At 42.8% G+C, this 20,176-nt stretch overlaps 1 protein-coding gene across 1 annotated transcript in view; it reads right to left on the reverse strand.

The window, feature by feature from the left end:
- dnah7 (dynein, axonemal, heavy chain 7) overlaps positions 1-20,176 on the reverse strand; it is a 75,474-nt gene that overhangs the window by 13,484 nt on the left and 41,814 nt on the right. The window contains exons 38-60 of the mRNA XM_084362155.1: positions 20,002-20,170; positions 18,861-18,987; positions 17,910-18,129; positions 17,078-17,704; positions 16,697-16,942; positions 16,180-16,409; positions 15,695-16,025; positions 15,239-15,585; positions 14,389-14,569; positions 13,996-14,181; positions 13,142-13,305; positions 12,220-12,374; positions 10,142-10,332; positions 7,323-7,456; positions 6,891-7,226; positions 6,532-6,658; positions 6,211-6,405; positions 3,106-3,198; positions 2,788-2,964; positions 2,386-2,547; positions 2,092-2,292; positions 1,730-1,891; positions 817-1,002 (exon numbers count right to left, since the gene is read on the reverse strand). Coding sequence (XP_084218281.1) covers positions 817-1,002; positions 1,730-1,891; positions 2,092-2,292; positions 2,386-2,547; positions 2,788-2,964; positions 3,106-3,198; positions 6,211-6,405; positions 6,532-6,658; positions 6,891-7,226; positions 7,323-7,456; positions 10,142-10,332; positions 12,220-12,374; positions 13,142-13,305; positions 13,996-14,181; positions 14,389-14,569; positions 15,239-15,585; positions 15,695-16,025; positions 16,180-16,409; positions 16,697-16,942; positions 17,078-17,704; positions 17,910-18,129; positions 18,861-18,987; positions 20,002-20,170 — 4,947 coding nt within the window. The remainder of the gene's footprint in view (positions 1-816; positions 1,003-1,729; positions 1,892-2,091; positions 2,293-2,385; positions 2,548-2,787; positions 2,965-3,105; positions 3,199-6,210; positions 6,406-6,531; positions 6,659-6,890; positions 7,227-7,322; positions 7,457-10,141; positions 10,333-12,219; positions 12,375-13,141; positions 13,306-13,995; positions 14,182-14,388; positions 14,570-15,238; positions 15,586-15,694; positions 16,026-16,179; positions 16,410-16,696; positions 16,943-17,077; positions 17,705-17,909; positions 18,130-18,860; positions 18,988-20,001; positions 20,171-20,176) is intronic.

Raw genomic sequence — 20,176 nt, forward strand, 5'->3', positions numbered from 1 at the left:
ATGGAGCGCGCCATAGATTGCACTTGTGTTAACAAATATATCAACTCACACTGATGGTGGCCGCCTGCTGTGCCTTGTTACACACATTTTATCTCCTAACGACTTTTTAAAGGTAGCTCAACGACAGTGCTAAGCAACTGTGAGTCCTGTGATATGCTTAGTTTAAAAACAAGCACATTAAAGTGAGTTTCACTTTTCTTGAGTTTTTGAGGCACTGACGGTTACGTGGACGAGGAAATGTTTTCAGTTCTGCCGTCTCGACTGAGGAAAACTACTTTGTTGGACGACATTTTAAAGAAGACTTTCGATATTTATATTTAAATAACGTGCTGCCTAACATATCTTTGCTGAGATGTATGATATTTCAAAAAGGTCAATCTATTGTGAATACACAAAAACAGCTATTCCATAACAGTAGCTAGAGCTGTGCATGTGGTTACCTCAATCACACAGGCAGAATATGTAGGTTTGTGTAGAATACATACTTGATTGGAATAAGGAAGTTTCCTTGTTGTAGTTGTTATTAAAGGATTGAAAAAACATATCAAGTTACTGTATAAACATAAAGGTAAAAACAACCCTTGCAAGAGCTACTTAACATTCAGCAGCTCCCCCTTGTGGTGAAACTGTAGCCTTTTAAATGTGACCGAGTGTGATTTGCATCCAAAAACACTTTTTTCAACCTAAATCTCCCTGGTATTGATATTTGGCATTTCCTTATCTCTGTAAATCTTCAAATCTAAATATAAATTTGAAATGCTAAGAGCGGAGTTAGAAAAGATTTAAAGCTGTTTTGTGGGATTTTCTTTTCCTTACATCCCCCTCAGCTGGTGCATAGTAGAGCCCACTGGGATCAAACTTGTAGTCAGGGTCCTCGGTGACCTTTGAGGTGTAGAAGTTAGAGAGGATGGTGCCCAGGGTCCGTCTGTCCCAGTCATCCGTCACACGGCCTCCATAGTTACACTCGCCAGTCATGTAGCGGATGGCATCAAACGGCACTTCCTGCGGGAAACAAGAACTCATGCATTTTGAACAGGTGCCGTGCGTTAGGGTTGCACATTTAAATAGAAGGTGAGCACTGAGAAATGCAGGATTCAATGCGTGTGTTTAATCTTCCTGTATTGTGTGCACCTGGCTGAAATTCACTTTACGACATCGACTTGGAATGGAAACTGACGTAGTAGGAGGTGAAAGGGTGGGGCTGTGGCCACTGTGGCATTTTCCGGAGGAGGCTTCCACTTACAAATTCAGTGAGCGACACTTGGTTACAAGATGAAAATGTCACTCCGTTCACAAAAAATACCCTCGGTAGTTTATTCCTGCCACTTTTTCTCAGCTGCAGCTGAGAAACAGGGGACGGTGGAGGGTTGGAGTGCTATCTGTTTGTGGAAAAATGTCAAGAGGGTTTTTGAATATAGCTCATGAAAGCTGATACTTGAGTGAAGAGGAGCCCACTTGTAAAAGCCAGAATTTCTATTATGGGCTTAGATGTTGAAAATATATATGTGGGAGTGGATGGTGTAGGTGGCATCTGCATGTGACAGTTTTAGAGTTTCATTCTATAAAGTCAGTTCATGCGAGTGCCTCTAAAGTATATATATGACAGTGTATGTATCTTGTGACTGGGGAAAGGATCTGATAATGTTACTCATAACTCTTTTTAATGACGCTACAGGAGAACAATACGATAAATCATCAGTTAGAGGAAAGACACTTAAAAATGAACTACCTGGTATTGTTCAAGGAACATGTGTAGCTGCTTTACAGAGATCCGGAGGTCGGTCTCATTGAACTCGTAAGGAATGTTCCAGCCTAAAGGTCCAAACTTCCTCCTCTCCTGGATCAGGGCGTGGAAGAAACACAGGCCATATAGTAGCTTCTTGAACGCTGCCTGACAGGTGGATAAGCATACATGGAAGGTGTGGTCTTAGGTAAATAATTAGATGAACACAGCTAAAACAAACACTCTGAAAAGCACGGTAGGGGTGATTACAGACACAAAGGAGCTCAGGACACCCACCGGTGTAGGTATGATGGATATGCACAGCGCGATTTCTAGACATACACAGAGACATGCAAGCACACACTGACCGGCTTGTTGCAGCTGCCAAAAAACTCTGGGTCAGAGATGGGGTCCATGAGGAAGGAGCGTGCAATGTTCGCGCGCAGGCCTTTCGGAGCCTCATTGGTCATCTTCACCCCATTTTGAAGCACCGCAACTGGGAAAGTGGGAGACGGGTAGCTCGTCAGCCACAGCCTGAAGTCTGGGTGCGTCGTGTCAGGGTTCAGCTCCTGCACACGGCCACGAGGGAAAAAAAATATTCAAAGACCTGCATCAGGACTGTTCCCATCTGGTGAGTAGAAAGCATAAGTGCGTGTTCTGACCTCACAGACTCTCTCCAGTGTTGACATCCAGGAGGTGGCTAAGTGGCAGTTCTGCAGAACCACCCAGGTGCCCTCTTTAATGGCTGTCTCAATCATACGCATAGCAATAGGGCCCTGGCCTTGGCCCAGGGAGAGCGAGGTCAGCTTGTTACCCGTAAAGCCCTAAGGGATAAGAACAGTCGTGCACACACACACACACACACACACACACACACACACACACACACAGACACACGCACACTTATGTAGCTGCTTTTTGACCGAATAGGAGCCAAAAATACCAGTGCTTTCAAGATGTGTGTGGGAGCCTGGGATATCTGGAGGATTCAATTTCTGCTTTCATTTTGAGTTTGTACACACAGCAGGCTTCAAAGCTGCTGAATTTCCCAGGTGTCTCCGTACCTTTTCATCTCCGAACTTTAGCAATGCAGCCATGGGGTCAGAGCCGGGGGAGAGAATGAAGATGAGGGAGGCACAGCAGTGGCTATCAACGAAGGCCTTACTCAGGTTAAAGGGTGGCGCTTCGATGAAGGGGCGACCCAAACTGTCGGAGACAAATTCCTGCACCATGGGAATAATCTGGGGGCAACATGAATGGAGTGTGTTTACTGTGTGTGCAGAGAGGTAGTCCTTACAACCTGACGAACCTCCTGAAAATACGATGCAATTTACAACTCAATATCCTAATAATATCATATCATCAACAGCATATGAACTGACCTTGTCTGGTCTCAGACAACGGACCACCAGCATCCTCTGAAACTGGGTCAGCTTCTCCTGCCATTTTTCAGGGAAGGGAGTCTGATGGGGGTTCTGCAGATATGCACAACACAGGCCATACTGAATTCTGACTGTACATAAGAGTTACTTCAGATTCCTCTAAGGTTGTGGTGTTATACCGGTTTCAGGGTACAACGTGGTATGAAAATTAACAGTTGTCAAAGTACATTTGCTTATCTATGGTATTGAAATCTAGCAGTTTATTAGTATTAAAAAACACATATATTTGAAGCTAATTAAGTTTCATGTCTTTCATGCTTGTTGTCATGTCGTCATTCTGTTGCATTAGTCAAAAATTAAAATGCCAACACTGAAGTGACTGTCCCACAATACAATAAAGTAAACGAGAGAAGTCCCTAAAAAGCCACACAGATGTTTAATTGATGGATATTAATGGTGTTTATAATGAGAAAATCCAGTCATTTTTATTCATCAGTGAAGGAGGCTTGTCCCTCATTAGGTTACCTTCAGCTAACATGCAGCTGAGTGCCTTTTTTGTCAACTTTCCTGGAGGAGGATGGGGAAAAGTTCTGGGGTCGGGTTGCATTGTATTGAGCTGTTGCAAGATTAAGCAATGTAATTAAGCAAAAGAGGGGCAATCTGTAATGTGAATGGGGAGGAGAGTAATGCGGGGAGAGAGATAAATATCTATGAACAAGCAAAGACTGTAGAAAAGCAAAAAAAGAGGAAGAAGAAAGAGGTGGGGAAACTGAAAAGCCACTGGGTGCTGGGTCAGAGCAAAATGTTTGATTAATTTGTGGAACAAGTGTACCAGAGGAAATGAGCAATGGTAGCCAGAACTTTTGGAATTATTTTCCCCAGGCTGTTTATCGAGAGACTTCTGGCTATGTGTGTTGGCAGGTGCTTTGAGACGGATACACCTATTTAGGATCTCCTGGGGATTCTCTGTGTGTGCAGTGGTGTGTTCGCGTGTGTGAGCCTGAGTGCCTGTGTGCTTGATTGAACAGCTGTTCTTGCATCGAGATTGAATAAATGTGAATTCCACAACTGGAACAAACTCGATTTAATTAGATAGAAGTGTTGTGGCTGATTCTGTTGATTATAAATCAAAGGTGGTGTGTGCTTGTGTGTGTCATCAATGAGACAAGCATGTGTGCTGCACACGTGTTTGTTTGCGTGCACCACACGTTGATTAAACAGCTGTTCTTGCGTCTAGATTGCATAGATGTGACGAGCACAACAGGTACAAAAAAGATTTAATTGGATAAAACTTCAATTTTAGATTCTTTATCATTCAAAGATGGAGGGAGGGTGTCTGTGTGCATCATCTCCACCTGGCAGGCAAATTATTTTCCTCCCACTCTCTTTCTCCCCTGTCCCATTTGTCTATACCAAATTTAAAGGGGCAATATGTAAGGTGTTCGGTTTAAATATGTTTTTAAAAATCAACTAAAATTATCAACAGAACAGTTCTGACATTATGTGTTGCAGAGATATGCAAGGCTAGCCCCAGCCTGTCCTGTCTCGTAATACCACTGCAAACTCCCAGTTTGGACCATTAACTGCACGGCTAGCTGAGCGAACTAGCCAATAGCACCATCAGCTGGCAGTAATTAGCGGTTACTGGTGATATGCTTGCTTCAACAGGTGGCAGATTCTTACATATTGTACCTTTAAACTCATAAAACTCAATTATATGACCTTAAAACTTAAACATTCAAAAGTGAATCAGCATCACTTAATCAGCAATAAAAACTAATTAAAATAGAATATTTTAAAAAAATTACAAAGATTGTAAAATAATCATACGGTATGCTCATACTGTAGTAAAATAAGAAATACTAAGATGACCTGTTTGGCAGCATTAACAATATTATTATATTTGAAGACATGCAGTTGTAGAAGCAGAACTGCTCGGGAAACTAAAATGAAGAAAACATAAGTATCAATTTATGAAATGTGTCCAGTATGTAATTGTTAGTATAATACATGCTTGAGTGTTGTGGGATCCCACTGAGCTGCAGAATGGGCGAAGCTGGCGTGTGGTTCATGTGCCAAACCCACTAGAAAATAGGTTTAACCTGTTCACTCTGCCCTCGTTCTCTTCCTCTCACACCTTACAAACACTGATGTTCGTCTGCACTCCACTAAAATAACGTCTTCTCTAATCCACACTCTGTCTCTGTTCTCTCTCTCATATCGAGGAGAGACTTGATTTTGTTTGATGTTCAGGTTTTATCAGGAAAGCAACAAACAACTTTTATTAGAATCTTAGCCTAAATGACAAGCAGTCTGAGCTATGGCTGCCACTAAGCTAGGTTCAGTGTTAGTGCAAAAAGCTCAGCTCAACATCAATACGTCATCAGTGATGTTTTCTCCATATTTAATCTTTTTTGGTCGGCCATAATCTGATTGGGCACACTTTGAAATGGCTGTAAAAAAGAAGTGTTAGATCGTGCCTGGTAAATCCTAGCGGTGCATAACACACAGGGTGGCACTGATGCAAGGTTTGCTCTCTCTTCAGAGGCAAACAGTTCCTCAAGCTGTTGCCAAGTAGTTCTGCCTTGGATTGTGTGTATAAGGCCTTAGTGTTTAAATATACTGTGTTGACAAAATATCCAGTAAAAACCCTAAATATCTTTACCATTTGCTCTATAGACTTTGGTCCAGTGGCACCCAGAGAATCCAGATGTTCTGGTAGTCTTAGGGGCAGTGGACGTATGTGACCCAGTTTAAACTGCTAAACTCAACCACATTTAAGCTGGAAGTCAACACATGTACAGCTCTACAAATAAGACATGCCGTCCATACTAATGTGCATATGGACTAAATATACATTTGTGTAGAATTCATAGCCTTTTTTCTTCTTCTAGTTCTCTTGGGTATTTTGATTTAATGACGTCTTTCTGTTCATGCTGATTTAAAATGTGGGCATTAACCCTGATTGTCTGCTATCAGGTACGTAACCACACTAATCTTTTCAAAGAGAGGAAGGGCAAAAAAAAAAACCCAGAATTTTCCCAGTTTGTCTTTACCAAAACAGAAATGACACCCTCACCAGCCAGTTGGCGTGATGACACTCACTTGGCTGTCGTAGACCTTCTTCCACTCATTCTTGAGGGGAGCCATGTCTTGACGCAGACCCTTGAAACACCTGAGTTCATCCAAGCGGCAAATCTCGTCCCAGGCCTTCTTTGGGAGCCAGGTGCAGGGATTGGAATGAGGGTTGTCCAGGCCCACGCCGCCCGTCAGAAGGAAGCGCCAATCGCCCTCATCCACCTGCGACAATAATTACTATCATGCAGCTATTGAAGGGTTGACACTTAGCCTGACCAGTTCTTAAACACGTTTTTTAAGTGACATGCTGTAAACTTGTGCGTGGGTGAAGTGTGTGTACAATCCTACCAGCTTGTTGTGCATGAGCAGATTGACACTGAGGCCGAAGGAAAAGAGCAGCTTGTCCTTCTCAAAGAGTGAGCGACACACATTGACATACAGCGTGTAGGTAAAGTGGTCTCTCAGGATCTGTAGCCTAAAGAAGATACACATGATAGCATTTTAATAGTGTCATTCAAAACCAAACACATCACACAAAATCACCCACACTCATGCACTACTACTGGTCTTACATTCCTTGTTTTCTAATCATTTACAAGCCAAATCTGATTTTTCAAGTGGAAAGAAACCTCCAAGCCGTTCGACGACCTGCTTAAGTGACTTCTAGGAATAATTATTTGACTAGTGCATTTTTCTGCCCTGCTCACCTCTGCTCCAAATCGTCACTCTTATCTGAGTTGTCGATGGAGCTGATGAAGAGGTTAATAAACCAGTTGAGGGAGTACTGGTACATGGGCTCGATGTTAGCCAGATCAGCAATGGAGAAGAACAAGATGGCTGAATGCTCAGCGATGGGCGTGTAGCCCATGCGGGTCTCATCAATCTTCTGCTCCGTCACCTCAGCCACCGCCTGCTTCTCTGTGATTTCATTGGCAAGTACTTTGGAGCAGGAGAGGATCTTGACGGCCGTCTCGTCCTCCAGGATGTTTCCCTCAGAGGAGGAGAGCACCTCTAAGATTTTGTCCTCGATCTCCTTCAGTTGTCTGATGATGATGAAATGCAAGGACACGTTTGCAGCATGAGGAAGGAGACATTCTACTTCATTAACACATACCTGAGGTTGGTGTGCACTCCTCTACCTTTTGTTCTCTGCTCCCTGCAGGATGAGAGCCTGTTTCTCCTCCTCCAGGTCAGGCCTTTCCCGGGCCACCACGATGCCTAGCAGCTGGTCCTGGATGCCCTCTGGGGTGATCATGAAGTTCAGAAGAGTAACCTGCAGAGCACAAGAAGAAATACACAGACATACAGTTAACTGGGGCTGCAACTACTTTTCATTATCAAATTAATCTGCTGATTATTTTCAGATTGATCGATTCATCTTTAATCAAAATGTCAAAAAACTGCTGAAAATCACATTTTCACAGAGCCCAAAGTGACGTCTTCAAACTTCTTTTATCCAACCACCAGTCCAAAACCCAAAGGCTCTTAATGTACTATCATAAGTGACAAGAAAAACAGTAAATATTTACATTTAAGAAGCTGCAAATGTTTAGGATTTTTGACAAAAACGACTGATAGATTATCAAAATAGTTGCTGATTCATTTTCTTTCGATCAGCTAATCGACTAATGGTTGCAGCTCTACAGTTAATGGACATAAAAATGTACAAATGAGTGTGTATGTTTCGGGGTGGCGGTGTCTTGCCCCACCCTTGTTTTCAGACATTTAAGTGAGGTACTTTACAGCACAGTGTTGATCATCTTGGCTACAGTGCCTCTCCATGAGCCTCCTCCATCCAATCAATTCCAATAACCACTCCGGCCTTGGCAAAGTACAGGTAGGACGCATTTATTTCTTTTTCTTCTATGTGAAAAGTGTTGCAGATAGAAGTGAAGGAGTGTTTCTTTTACCACAGCCTTAGTCATTCTGCTCTGCACTTACTCGGAGGTTAAAAGCCTATATCTGCTATCTACTCTCTGCCCTAATAAACGAGTGCACTTCTCCGGGGCCTAATTCCATTTCTATTGATGCTGCGGACCCACTCAGCTGGTGGTAAAGACTCAGAGCCCATATAAATCTCCCGTTTGTCCTTTTCACACATACACCCCCCTCCTTCGCTTCCCTCCGTCCCTTGAGCTCCTTAAGGGCTGGTTTACTAGATGCTCGCCCTCTTGTATTTGAAAGTATTGCATTTCAAATAGGGCTTAATGGGAATAATGGAAGCCTCATAGTGTACTGTACTGTAAAAAAAAAAAAAAAAAGACTCGAGCAAAAAGGGGGAAAAAAGAAAAGAAAAAAGGATAGAGCCAGTTGTGAAAAATGAGTTGAATGTATCTAATAGCTGCCCATAAAGAGCGGGGCCCCTGCAAATAGATGCCTGAAATGTGATCTTCAGTAATGCTCTCCAACCCCGTGCCTCACTGTAATTCTGTAATGCAATTTCCTTTAATGCTTCTTTTCTTGGAATTTCTTTTTTTTTTTTTCGGAGACTGTATTCCACAGGGGAGGTGGACGCAGAGAACCATGATTCATTGTGTTTCTGGGGTAAAAACTATGCTATTTGAGCGCCATGAAGCAATATGTGGGAACCGGAAAGTAGGGCTCATCTATTTGTAAGAAAAAAAAAAAGATGTCTTAATAATTATTCACCGTAAGTAGTTTTGCAAGTATCATGTTATAAAACAAACTAGTGGAAAAGCATTGTACAATTTAGTTTTTTCACAGAACTGGAATTTCTTCCTTTGATACGAAACCTTGAAAAATATCAATATGTGATACCGTGTTCAATACCACATGGAAAAATTGACAAAAAAGTGAGCATATTTGATTTTTGTTAAAACATAACATATTGATTTATTTGTGGAGGAGGTGGGACAATGTGAGCACTACAGCTGTGCATGTGTCAACTCGCTGTCAGAAAGGAGAGCGCAAAAACGCAGCTAGTGGTGGTGTATCGATACATTTACAAATAAAACCATTTCAAATATTCAGTATCGATATCTAATGATAATTTGAAAACACTAGTACAATTTAAAGTTTTGACTAGATGCCGGCGCTGGATTGCCAAATTTATACATCTTAAGACGACAGGAAATGTCGTGGTAAGTCATCCAGTAGTCAAGACAAAACATTAGGCACTGAGGAAAAAATCAGAGGATCACCAAAGTCATTAAGATTCAAAAGTGACATATTTCAGTCATGACTAAAGCAGTCGACTGACTAACTGCCCAACAAACATCGCCACCTATGATGTGGGTCCAAAAAAGACCTTTAACATTAACAACCTTTTCCTCACAAATCTGAATTTTCGTGGTACCAACAGAACATACAGCGCCCCATGTTCTGTCACCTGGATTAATAACAATCACACGGGATAACAGAACAAACTGGGTTGACTGTTGCTATTAGGTGTGATGGTGATGTGAATGCAGATGTCTGTGTTGGTTCCGGTGAGAGCACGTGTTCTGTTACTCCTTTCTGTTTTGGCAGCAGCTTTGTTGTGGAAGATTCATCCTTAGCTCCTGGCTCCAGTCAAGTGGTGAGTAGAGGAGGCATGAAGGACTACAAAGGGCTCATAATAACGCAACTAACACCTGCTGCAAACAGTTAAAACTGCTTTAATTACACTGTCACGACAGAAGGTGAGTGCAGGCTCATGCGTGTCATACTGAGCATGTTTGTTAGTGTGTGACTGGTGTAGGTGTGGATGGAGGTTGCAGTGGTGGAAGTGCTACTCCATTATCCTATCTCCTTTGTCAAACTGTAGCCAGCTGACCAGTTCATTTGTGATAGGCCATGAGAGTTTCAAATGTGACCGTTTGAATGCAGCAAAAAAGCTTGGACTCACTCTATTTTCCATGTTAATAACAAAATGTGTTTCTACAATGTGAAGCCAGTGAATGTGTAGTGGGATACTAAAAAATATAGCAGCGCCTGAGGCAGTTTACCACTACGGTACCTTGACAGAGGTCTCAGGCAGGTAGTGTGGGTTGCGCAGCTTGGTAGTTATGTAGAAGCGAAAGTCGGGAGCATATTCGATGGTAGAGTCTCCCAGGCGGATACACATGGCACCACCCTGTTTAAAGGTCTGTCTCAGCAGCAGGGGCTCAAGGATAGGGTCCAGCTCCTCACCGACATTCTCCAGCAGCACTGAAAGAAATCATTCAATCCTTATCAATATTTTCTTACCAGGGAGGCCGACTCTTTTCAGGCTTTTATTTAAAATCACACATTTACAAGCAATCTCATTTCGGGGCTGTCAAGTTCAACCACTATCTGCATTAACAGCTGAGTCATTTGCACAACTTCAAATGAGACAACTTTTGTCAACCGGAATACAAATCAACACAAGGCATTGTAGGCCAAATCATTCAAATCTTAGCATCACTGCAGCACTGGTTTCAGATCTCTCATTTTTAATACAGTTTTAGTACTATTGATAATCGACACAGCCTTATATTCTTGTATAAAAATATCACTGAGATCTGCGAGTTTGGGTGTTTTAGCAGTTGCATCGTCCAGGTTAATAACTAAGAGTGATCCTGCTGTTGCTTTGCTGGTTCCTAGATCATTAATAAACTTTCATTTAGCACCAGTTCAGCTCATAATGTATTTACAGAATGGCTTTTCTAAGCAACTAATGTAATTATTTGGCTTGTCTTAATTTGTCCCTTTTACTTCCAGTCATTGTCTATATCTTCCCGCCTCAGGCAAACACTTTGTGCATGTTGCTTTAAAAGTTCTTTTTAAATCAAATACTGGTTATTTATATCTTTACTGGAGCTGTCGGAGACATTTCCCTGCAATGAAAGCCTGCACACCAACCAACTTTAGTTGAACTGATACATCCCTTACAAAATTCATTACAAAACTTGTAAGAGCTTAAACCCTCAGCATCTTTCAGCTCCCTGAGATTAGCATTTAACATTTCACTTCCATGCCAGACCTAGAAACTTGTGTGCACACGTGCGCAAAACCAAGAAATCAGTGAAGCAAGTGAAGCGTTACCAGTTACAGATGCCTTGTTCCCATGACATCATTATTAATTTCCACCTTCACATTAAGTATGATAATGCTGTTCTCGTGTTAAGAACATTAGCACATCTATAATTGACATTATGCCTCCGGGTGGTCTGGTAACTAAGTTTTTATACAGCGTTCAGTGCCAGTGACAGCTGATGAACTTTCTCTCACAAGATAGGGAATCAAACCAGGTCACCCTTCTCCAAATCATTTCGTTCTGGTTTATCACATCAATATTGCTAATCTCAGCGGATTAAACAGAACCTTGCATCACTTAATAAAGCCTAGGCTATCAAGAGATTAGACAGGGAAACACAAGTTCAACCACTAGCACATAACCAGGATTACAGGCTGCAATACCAACAGTAAGAAACCATAAAACTGGGAGGTATAGAGAATTGTTTGTGGAGGGCGGAGCTGTAACCTCTGGGGAGTATTTTGCACCCTGCAAGGACAAGCTAGTCTCTGAACTGTTAGCCTTGCAGTCTGCCAGTGAGCAAAGAGCCAATGGCTTGCTGAGATGGGTCATTATTTAGATGTCTTTTTAATGGCTATAAAGCTGCCTCTGCCTGTTTCTTACTCTAACTCATCTCTTGCTGTTCCCTCTCATACCCTCTTAAAATCCCATAAGACAAAAGTATAGACACACTGAGAAAAAAAAGCACAAAACATAGCCACATCTCCTACACATGTCAATATGGTCAAGAAAACATAATTGATTTCTTCTGGGATTTTGTATGATTTACAGTAGTCTGCCATACTAATAGTCACAAAGGTTCATTGAAACGTCTCACTCAGAAATTTGTTTTTATGAATTCTCCCACTTGCAGAACAGAGAACAAAGGAAAAACACAGCCCATGCACAGCTATTATCAGTCCCTGTGGTGAAGAGAGACCTCCGCAGGCAGTGACAGGAACTGCAACAATGTGGGTGAGGCACACACACACACACACACGCACACAGACAAGACAGCAACAGCAGAGGCATCAAACCAGAGAAATACTTGTGCTTACCTGGCGTGCCAAACTGGATGCAGTTCTCCAGAGTGCGTACAAAGTCAGCATCACTCAGTTTAATGATATGCAGGCTATTGGCTTTCTCCATGTTTTTCACCCACTTGTTGGCCTGGCCCTGGGGATCAATCATCAGAGGCCACCGCCTGGCATTACTACAAACACACGCACGCGCACACACACACACACACACACACACACACACACACACACACACACACACACACACACAGAGTAGTGGCGGATCAAACAGTGCTGCCTCGTCAGAGTGGGATGAGACATCACAACAGCAGGAGGGCTTGTTGGAGGACAAGAATTGAGATGTAGAGAGGGGGTGAACATTCACTCGGAGCACAGTTAGACAGCTCACAGTTGGGTGGCACACCAGGGGCCATAGTATTGTGATTAAAAAGCAATGTTGCTGCGTCGTTTACACAAACAAGCAGATGTCTTGTGATATTACTCTTTTTTCATGGCTCCTTAAGATTAAAGCAGGCAATGTTACGTTTAGGAGAGGTTACAAAGTCCTGTCATACTTGTTGGAATGGGCAATGTAATCGTGACCCCTTAATTGATTGTAGTCCATTGTGGTCCAGGTATGCTAGCTGTCAAAAACAGACAACTGCACACAGGAATACATAGGAATCTGTTCCCTGTGCACAGTGAGCAACACAAAATCAGCAGCTTCAATGACAGCATTCACGCTCAGAGGCCTGAGGCAAACCACTTTGGGTTAAAATATACAAATATTAGTTAAGTAGGAAAATATACATATGCTTTGTTAACACTGGCTGTCAGAAGATTGTTATTAATAAATGACTCAGATCAGGAGCAGCAAAATTGTTGTTTGAGACATCCAAAAGCTGAGTACAAAGGAAATATTGATGCATTTTCCTCTGCAGAGATTGTCTTTAATACTCACGAGATCATGATACCGTTATCTATAGAGAAGCTGTCTGATGGCAGGCCAGCGATGGTCCATGAACGAATCTTTACCGGATCCCCCAGAGAGTTCATCAGAGACATGTTGGGGGAGCACGGGATCTCTTGGCTCTTACAAAGATTCATCCACTCCTCTGTCTGATCCTGCAGAGGAGTACATTTGCTGGTAATGACTTCATTTTCACTTGACTATCAAACACACACATTAAATTTTAAACAAATAAGAGCATATGCATGTATGGACAATTCAACTGTAAAGATTCATGTAAACGCATTATTAAAAAACAATAATAAGGCATATGCAAACAGACAGAAATAAAGAGAGTGATTTTGCACAAAAACATAACTCATTCACTCTCCTGCGTTCTGTTTTCCAGCATCACAATGGCCCTCTGTGTGTCAAAGTATAAAAGATGACCTTTAAACACTGGCTTGGTGTCCGAGACATGTGAATCTCAGCACGGGGAAAAGGCAAATGGCCTCTGTACCTCCAGAGTGTTTGTTTCCCACCAAACTGATCGCAAGCATTTGGCCTTTTTTGGCCTAAAAACAGTGTTGGGATTTGCATTGGTCACAGTGTGCGTAATAGAAACAACTCATCAGTCTCACAACAAATGAAAATGTTAACTGGAAATGTAGCCGCTATGTCTCTGAACATAGACTTTACATAAACACATGAAGAAATATAGGGAAAACACAGTATTGTACATTCACATTCAAGTGTGTACCATTGATATCAAAACCTTTTATATCATACAGGTGCAGGGCTTTCGCTTAGGTAATACTCAGTTACTATCCACTTCCAAGTATGCACCACCTCCTCCCTCAGCTTACCTGTCTGTAGCTGGAGGTAAAGGCTCCCAGGTAAGCCACAATGCCTGCTGAGATAAGGATGTCCCCAGTCAGGTTATTGTAGAGCTCCCCCAGATTGAAGGCCATTTCGCTCCAGCGTGTCTTCTCTCCACCCAGGCCTCCAATAAGCTGCTCCGCTCGCTCCAGCTTCTTACTGCACAGATCCACCTGGAGGACATGATCGGAGGGGGAAAGCAAACATTTGTTGCAGTTATTTTTGCAGGGCAGGAGGACATCATCCTTGTTATCATGTTTCATTTTGAACTGTAGTTACACAAACTTTTCTTACATTACACAGGTGAAAAGGACGACTATTAAACAGATGTTTTAACTATCTACAACATAACAAACTAAACTGATATAAAAAGCACAAACCTGATTCTCTAGGTCAGCTTTCTTGTTTTTGTTAGCCTCCAAAGTCTCCTGAAGGTTTGTGAGTTTATCTTGGACTTCTTTGAGGGCAGCCTGCTTTTTCTGGAGGCTCTCCATGGCCACCTTCAGCTCCCCCTCGGCCTGTGCCAGCTTCTCTTTCTTCGGAGCCACCACCTTGGCAACTCTAAGAGACACAAGAAGCATTTCAGACAGCAGAAGGATGTAACAACATTTAGGATAAGGATTGTCTCAGACAGTGCAGATTCTTGAAGAAGTTGGATGAGCTACCTCACTGTGATAATGGTGACATCATTATAAAAATCAGCATGCTGTAGAATATGCAATAAAAAATACTCAATCTTTACACTGTTTATACCTTCTGTTTATCTTTACAGATCATATTCTGTAACTTCCTGATGGCTTTTATATGATATATTGCATATGATTTAATACGATAACCTTTATGCTAGGTGATGTTATTAGTATGCTCATTGTAGTTGAGTGTGTATGGGCAGCGTTAATATGAAACACAGTGCTTTCTATTAACTGTTAGCGGAAATTAGATTCTTGTGAGCATACATTGGGTATTAATGAAAGCCTTTAGCTATAAATGTGGGTAACATTTAAGACTGTCGGAACAATAATGATGTGAACATTTCCCTTTAAATGATTGCATCTTGATTGGGCCTGTTACATTAATCACACTTGCGCCAGGAAAGTGATTATTCCTTTGAAGTCACCAATAACCAAGCGTCATGTTATTCACTTAGACTGATGAAAAACTCTCTCAACCTTTGTGAATGTGCATCAATTTTTATAACTGAGAACACAGGAGGAAAAACACATTACTTACGTGTCATACTTGTCCATGGCACAAACCCAGCTACACAAGCCTTCGGCTGCACGGGATGCGGTTCGAATCTTCTCTGGTACAAAGTCTGGGTTGGTTATGTACTTGTTGCGGATGATGGCGATGAGATTTGGTGGGATGTTGTCTTTGTCGTACTCGTGGAGGCCTTGAAGAAACCTCATGTCTCCCAGCAGCTTTTTGGCCGGGCCCCAGAAGTCCTCAATTTTTTTACCAATGCCTGAGGGGTCAGGCACACGATCTGGCTTGATGCCTTTGAGAATGCAGATCGCCTCCATCACAAGCTTGACAGCTGTAGGTGGGCATTTCATGGACTTCACCACTGTGATATCCTGTACATAAAAAAGAAAAACACATCTATTGATGTCCTCTTCACGATTCTATTCCAGTACACCTAAGCTTTGAGCCAGATGGTGCCACATAACATGCTGCTCCTTTTACCTGAGGGGTGAGAGTATTCAACGCAGAGAGGGCAGACTCCAGGATAGGCATGGCTATGGCCAAGTCGGCATCGCACTCATCCTTGATGGCCTTGGCAGCCATGGCTTGTTCGTTGGCTACAGCCTCGTCCACTTTCACCACCTTCTCTGTCTTAGCCACTTCCACAGATTCGCGCTCGATCACCACCATCATCTCATCTACCTCCTTGCTGGCAACAAGCAGCTGTGGCTGTAGAGCCTCCAGCTCAACTTGCATAGTAGCCACCTGGTCTGCTGCCGACTCTAGCTTCTCCAGGCCAACCTCATAGCGGCGTTTTAGCTTCATAACCTCACTGGGCAAAAGAAGAGAGATAAGGAAATAAGTCCTACAAATGGAAACTGATTTTTCTTGTTTCTAATTCAAGTCCTTTACAGCTACAGGAAGTAACAAAACATCAAACAACAGTTAAAATTCAATGTCCACACACAGTATGTCTTAAATCTTACGCTCTTTTAGTCTTCAGCAGGGCCTTGAAGGTGGAAATGAGTTCCAGGTATGAGGTTGGTGTGACATAGTTGTGGCGCTGCAACTCAGACAAAAAGCGAGCTGATAGTTCTATGGTGGACGTGTGGAAGCTCTTGCACATGTTGATGCAGCCTTCTCGGGACTCATCCGTCATCTCAACATCCTCCAGGAAGCGACAGGCCACAGCCTGCAGGGCATCCTCGGGCCAGGTCTGATAAGGAAGGAAGTATGCTGTTCTGCCGTTGTGTATGAAGTGTATTTTAATCTCTGCTAAAGTTTTCTGTTAATGTCATCAATTTTCACTGAAGGAGCCTGGATACGGATGTGGGTGATCCATCCTACATGATGTTATGGGTTGAATTATAAAAACACAAATTGTATACATTTTTCTTACAGTTTTCATATTCTTCACCCATCTTTTGATTAACTACCTGCGGCATCCTTAGGTGCAACCAACAGCACACCAGAACTCATGTAACATACAGTGCATACACACACCTGGAACCAGTTAATGGTGCAGCAGTTAATGAGGGCGGGGAAACGTCTCAAACGGCTCCTAAACGCGTCTCCAATGGGACTCATGGCCAACACCACATGCAGCTGTGTGCGACAGCGCTCCACAAACATGTTGAAGAGGGACAAGGGGCTGCCATCCGTCTGCTTGTCACGGTCACGCTGCCGGTCCAACACACGCATTCGCTCACAGATTTCCTGCTTCTCGTCAACTGCGAACAGGTTAGGCACCTGGAAACAAAAGTCAAAAGATTGGTCTGTGTTTGGGTACTGGCTCTATTCAATTAAAACATCTTCAGATCAATTTGTACATGTTATCCATACCTCAACTCATCCATCAATGCATGCCCCCCCCATACACTTTACCTCACCAGTGTTGAGCAGGTTGCCAATGTCCTCAAGGAAAGACTCCGTTTTGATTTGAGTGTCTGTGAATAGGAAAACTCCATGAGCTTCACCCTGTGTAGACTTCCTCATGATAAGCTTCAGGTCGTCATGCCATTCAGTGGTGCCGTAGGTCTTGGAGATTTCCACCTGGAAAAGCTCTGCCTCAGCCATGTGGGCAGCCAACCGAGTGAGAGACTGGCGCCCGCTCCCACCCACACCCACCAGCAGGGCGTGACCACTTGGCTGCTTTAGGATGCGGGAAATACGGCACACGTGTTCAATGGCAAAACGGAAGAGCACCAGATTTAAAGGTGCTTTGCTGATGTTGTTGAACTCCTCCAGGTGCGACTCCACTACTTGACGGAGCTGGTCGAGGTTGTGCACCTCTCGGTAGGTGCGGTCCTCACCCTTGGGGTCGTGAAAGTCACAGAACATGAGGCTGCGCAGGTCATCCTCCGTGACCTTTCCATCACTGTCCTGGTCTAGATGCTGAAAGAGCTGATGGAAGTCTTCCTCCATGTGACTCTGACACACCGCCTGTAAATGGCTCACGAGCCAGGAACGATCCGCGTCCTGAACCAGTCGATCATAGTAAACCCTCAGGACCTGAGGATCAACAAGACAAAGAAAGTGTGAGTTTGAGAGAAAAGTACAAAGGAATATTCTAACCGGCATGGGCATAGCTTGACTGCAGATCTATGTATTTCCACTTTCTGTATTTTTATGATATTTCTTTTTCAGTTGCATGTTTCTGATGGATTAGTTACATAGCTGTCAGGTATTTTCCACTATTTGTTGTGTAGAACGATACCTCGTGCACCAAGAGGCGTTTGACGACAGATGGTTCATCTGCAGTCTCTGGCCGCGACAGGCAGATGCCCTGGATGACCCGGGAGACATCGCGCAGATTGAACAAGTAATGGGACTTTGCAGGGGTTGGTAGCAGGTTCTTGGTGGACTCTTTGTACACTGACATGGTACTGTTAACGATCTGAGCGGTCAGAGCTGCAAATGGCTTGGGAAAAGAAAACCTGTTGATGAAATGGTTGATTGATTGTTAAGACTCCATTCAGAATATTTCCCACAGTTTAGTGAAAAATGTATCAATGAAACATTTATAAGTTAAATAAATTAAATATATATGATCAAGGATACTTTTCTATCATTATTAATGCATTAACATTGTATGTCCAAATCACCAATATACAGTATGTCAAAGTGTTAAACTGCTATCTTGTTAGAATGCAGGTGATGCTCCTATTTGCAGGAGTGGTTGGGTAGATTTGAAACCTATCCAACAGATTTGATTGCTTCCGGACTTGTGGTCTCTGAGGTAAACACTGTAGCAGTGCAGTGAGAGGGCAGGAAAAAGAACATATTTAATCCTCTGATTACTGAAACAGAAACTCATGTGCAGAACAATGTATCCTCCTAACTTTTAATTGCCTGTCTGTTAAAATAATATCATTATTTCTGTTCTAAAGTGCATTATTATATTAAAAAGTAACTTCACAACCGTGGCATTTTCCAGAGATGATATTTAATCTTTAGTTGGTTAATTTACAATTCATTGTGTTGATAAAAGTGGAGGGATACTATCCCAGGGCCTTAAAAAGTTGTAAGTCTAATGCCATATACTAAAGACTGAAATTGAAGCAGTTTATGTGCACCAGAGTGGCTCAGTGGATGATATGTAGAGCCCTGGTTATGAACATACCTAATCTTATTCACTCACTCACACTTACACATGCTATTTAGGTACCTTATCGTGAAATGCCAGTCTATGATCCTGGAGAAGATTGTATACATAGTCTTCTCGTCAAAATCATTAATGGTAATCATGTTGAAGTGGCGCAGGTACCGAGGGGTGACAGGGTTCCTCCCTCCACCTGAAATACAAGCAGGACAAAAGTAGATAAACTATCATCTCTGTCACAGATAACATTCCTCATACTGTAGGTACTGTATGCCTCAACTGATCTGTTTCTGTTAGTCTAACACTATGACCCAGTGTACTTTTCAGTATTTCTTATCTATTTTATGTCTTTTTGTGAGCTAAACAAACCAAACAGTTAAGTTATTTCTGTTCTTGTCTATTTTAGATGACAAAATGCACTACATGTTGCTCTCATGTTCAAAGTGATGTACTTTGAAGAGTAACCTTGTTCAGTATTTGCTCACATTTTTCTAGACCTACAGTACAATATGTCCCCCAATGGCACAGCACACAGGGAATCCAATCATGACTTGATCTGAGTCTGAATCTGAGTCAACAGAGTCCACGAGGGGGACATTCTCTGAGGAGTACAACAGTAGCTGCTAGCTCTATGGTTCATTGATGTTTGAGTTACCAGGACATAGCACTGGTCTCAATTCAACACACACGTTTACATTGGTAATTCAATATACTTGGACACCAGTAAAAATGGGCTCCTCCATTGTTTTCCCTGGTGTGGGTTCAGTGGCTGCCATGGCTACACTGGGCAGCAGCTTAGAAAAGCTGAACAACAGTCAGCACAGGCATCACGAGCAAATACTGTAGCTGTGTTGGCACCTGAGCGTGGCACCCAGCCTCTTTCTCTGACAGCTGTCGCTGCCAGCTGCCTCAGCGGACAGGGATGGTTTCACATTTACACCGGCAGTTGTGGTGGAGGTGGAAGTGGTAAACACTTGCTATCTGTGAGCAGCTTAAGGCGGTGAGGAGCTCCACGAAACAGCAGGTAGTGGTTTGTGACACTGACTTGACAACACCTCAGCAGCAGTTTAGAGGAAAAGAAAGTATTCACTTTACCCACCTAAACACCTGCAGTCCGTCAACCAATCTTGGGCTCTGATTCAATATCACTGCTGTGACAATATGCTTCTGATAAAATTATAATATAAATACCACAACTGCTACTCACCAGGTGGTCCCATGGCACAAATGACCTGGATATCCACCAGGTTGATCATGGAGCAGTCCTTCATGTCATACCAGTTCCAGTGGTCCAGCCACTGACGCAGCAGCTCCACAGGGGGCTGGGCACCATAAACCTCCCTGGCTGGCATGTTCACGTCGTCAACAAATATGACCTTACA

The sequence above is a fragment of the Pagrus pagrus genome (assembly GCF_965226575.1).
Source record: "Pagrus pagrus genome assembly, chromosome: 9".
Taxonomy (NCBI): domain Eukaryota; kingdom Metazoa; phylum Chordata; class Actinopteri; order Spariformes; family Sparidae; genus Pagrus; species Pagrus pagrus.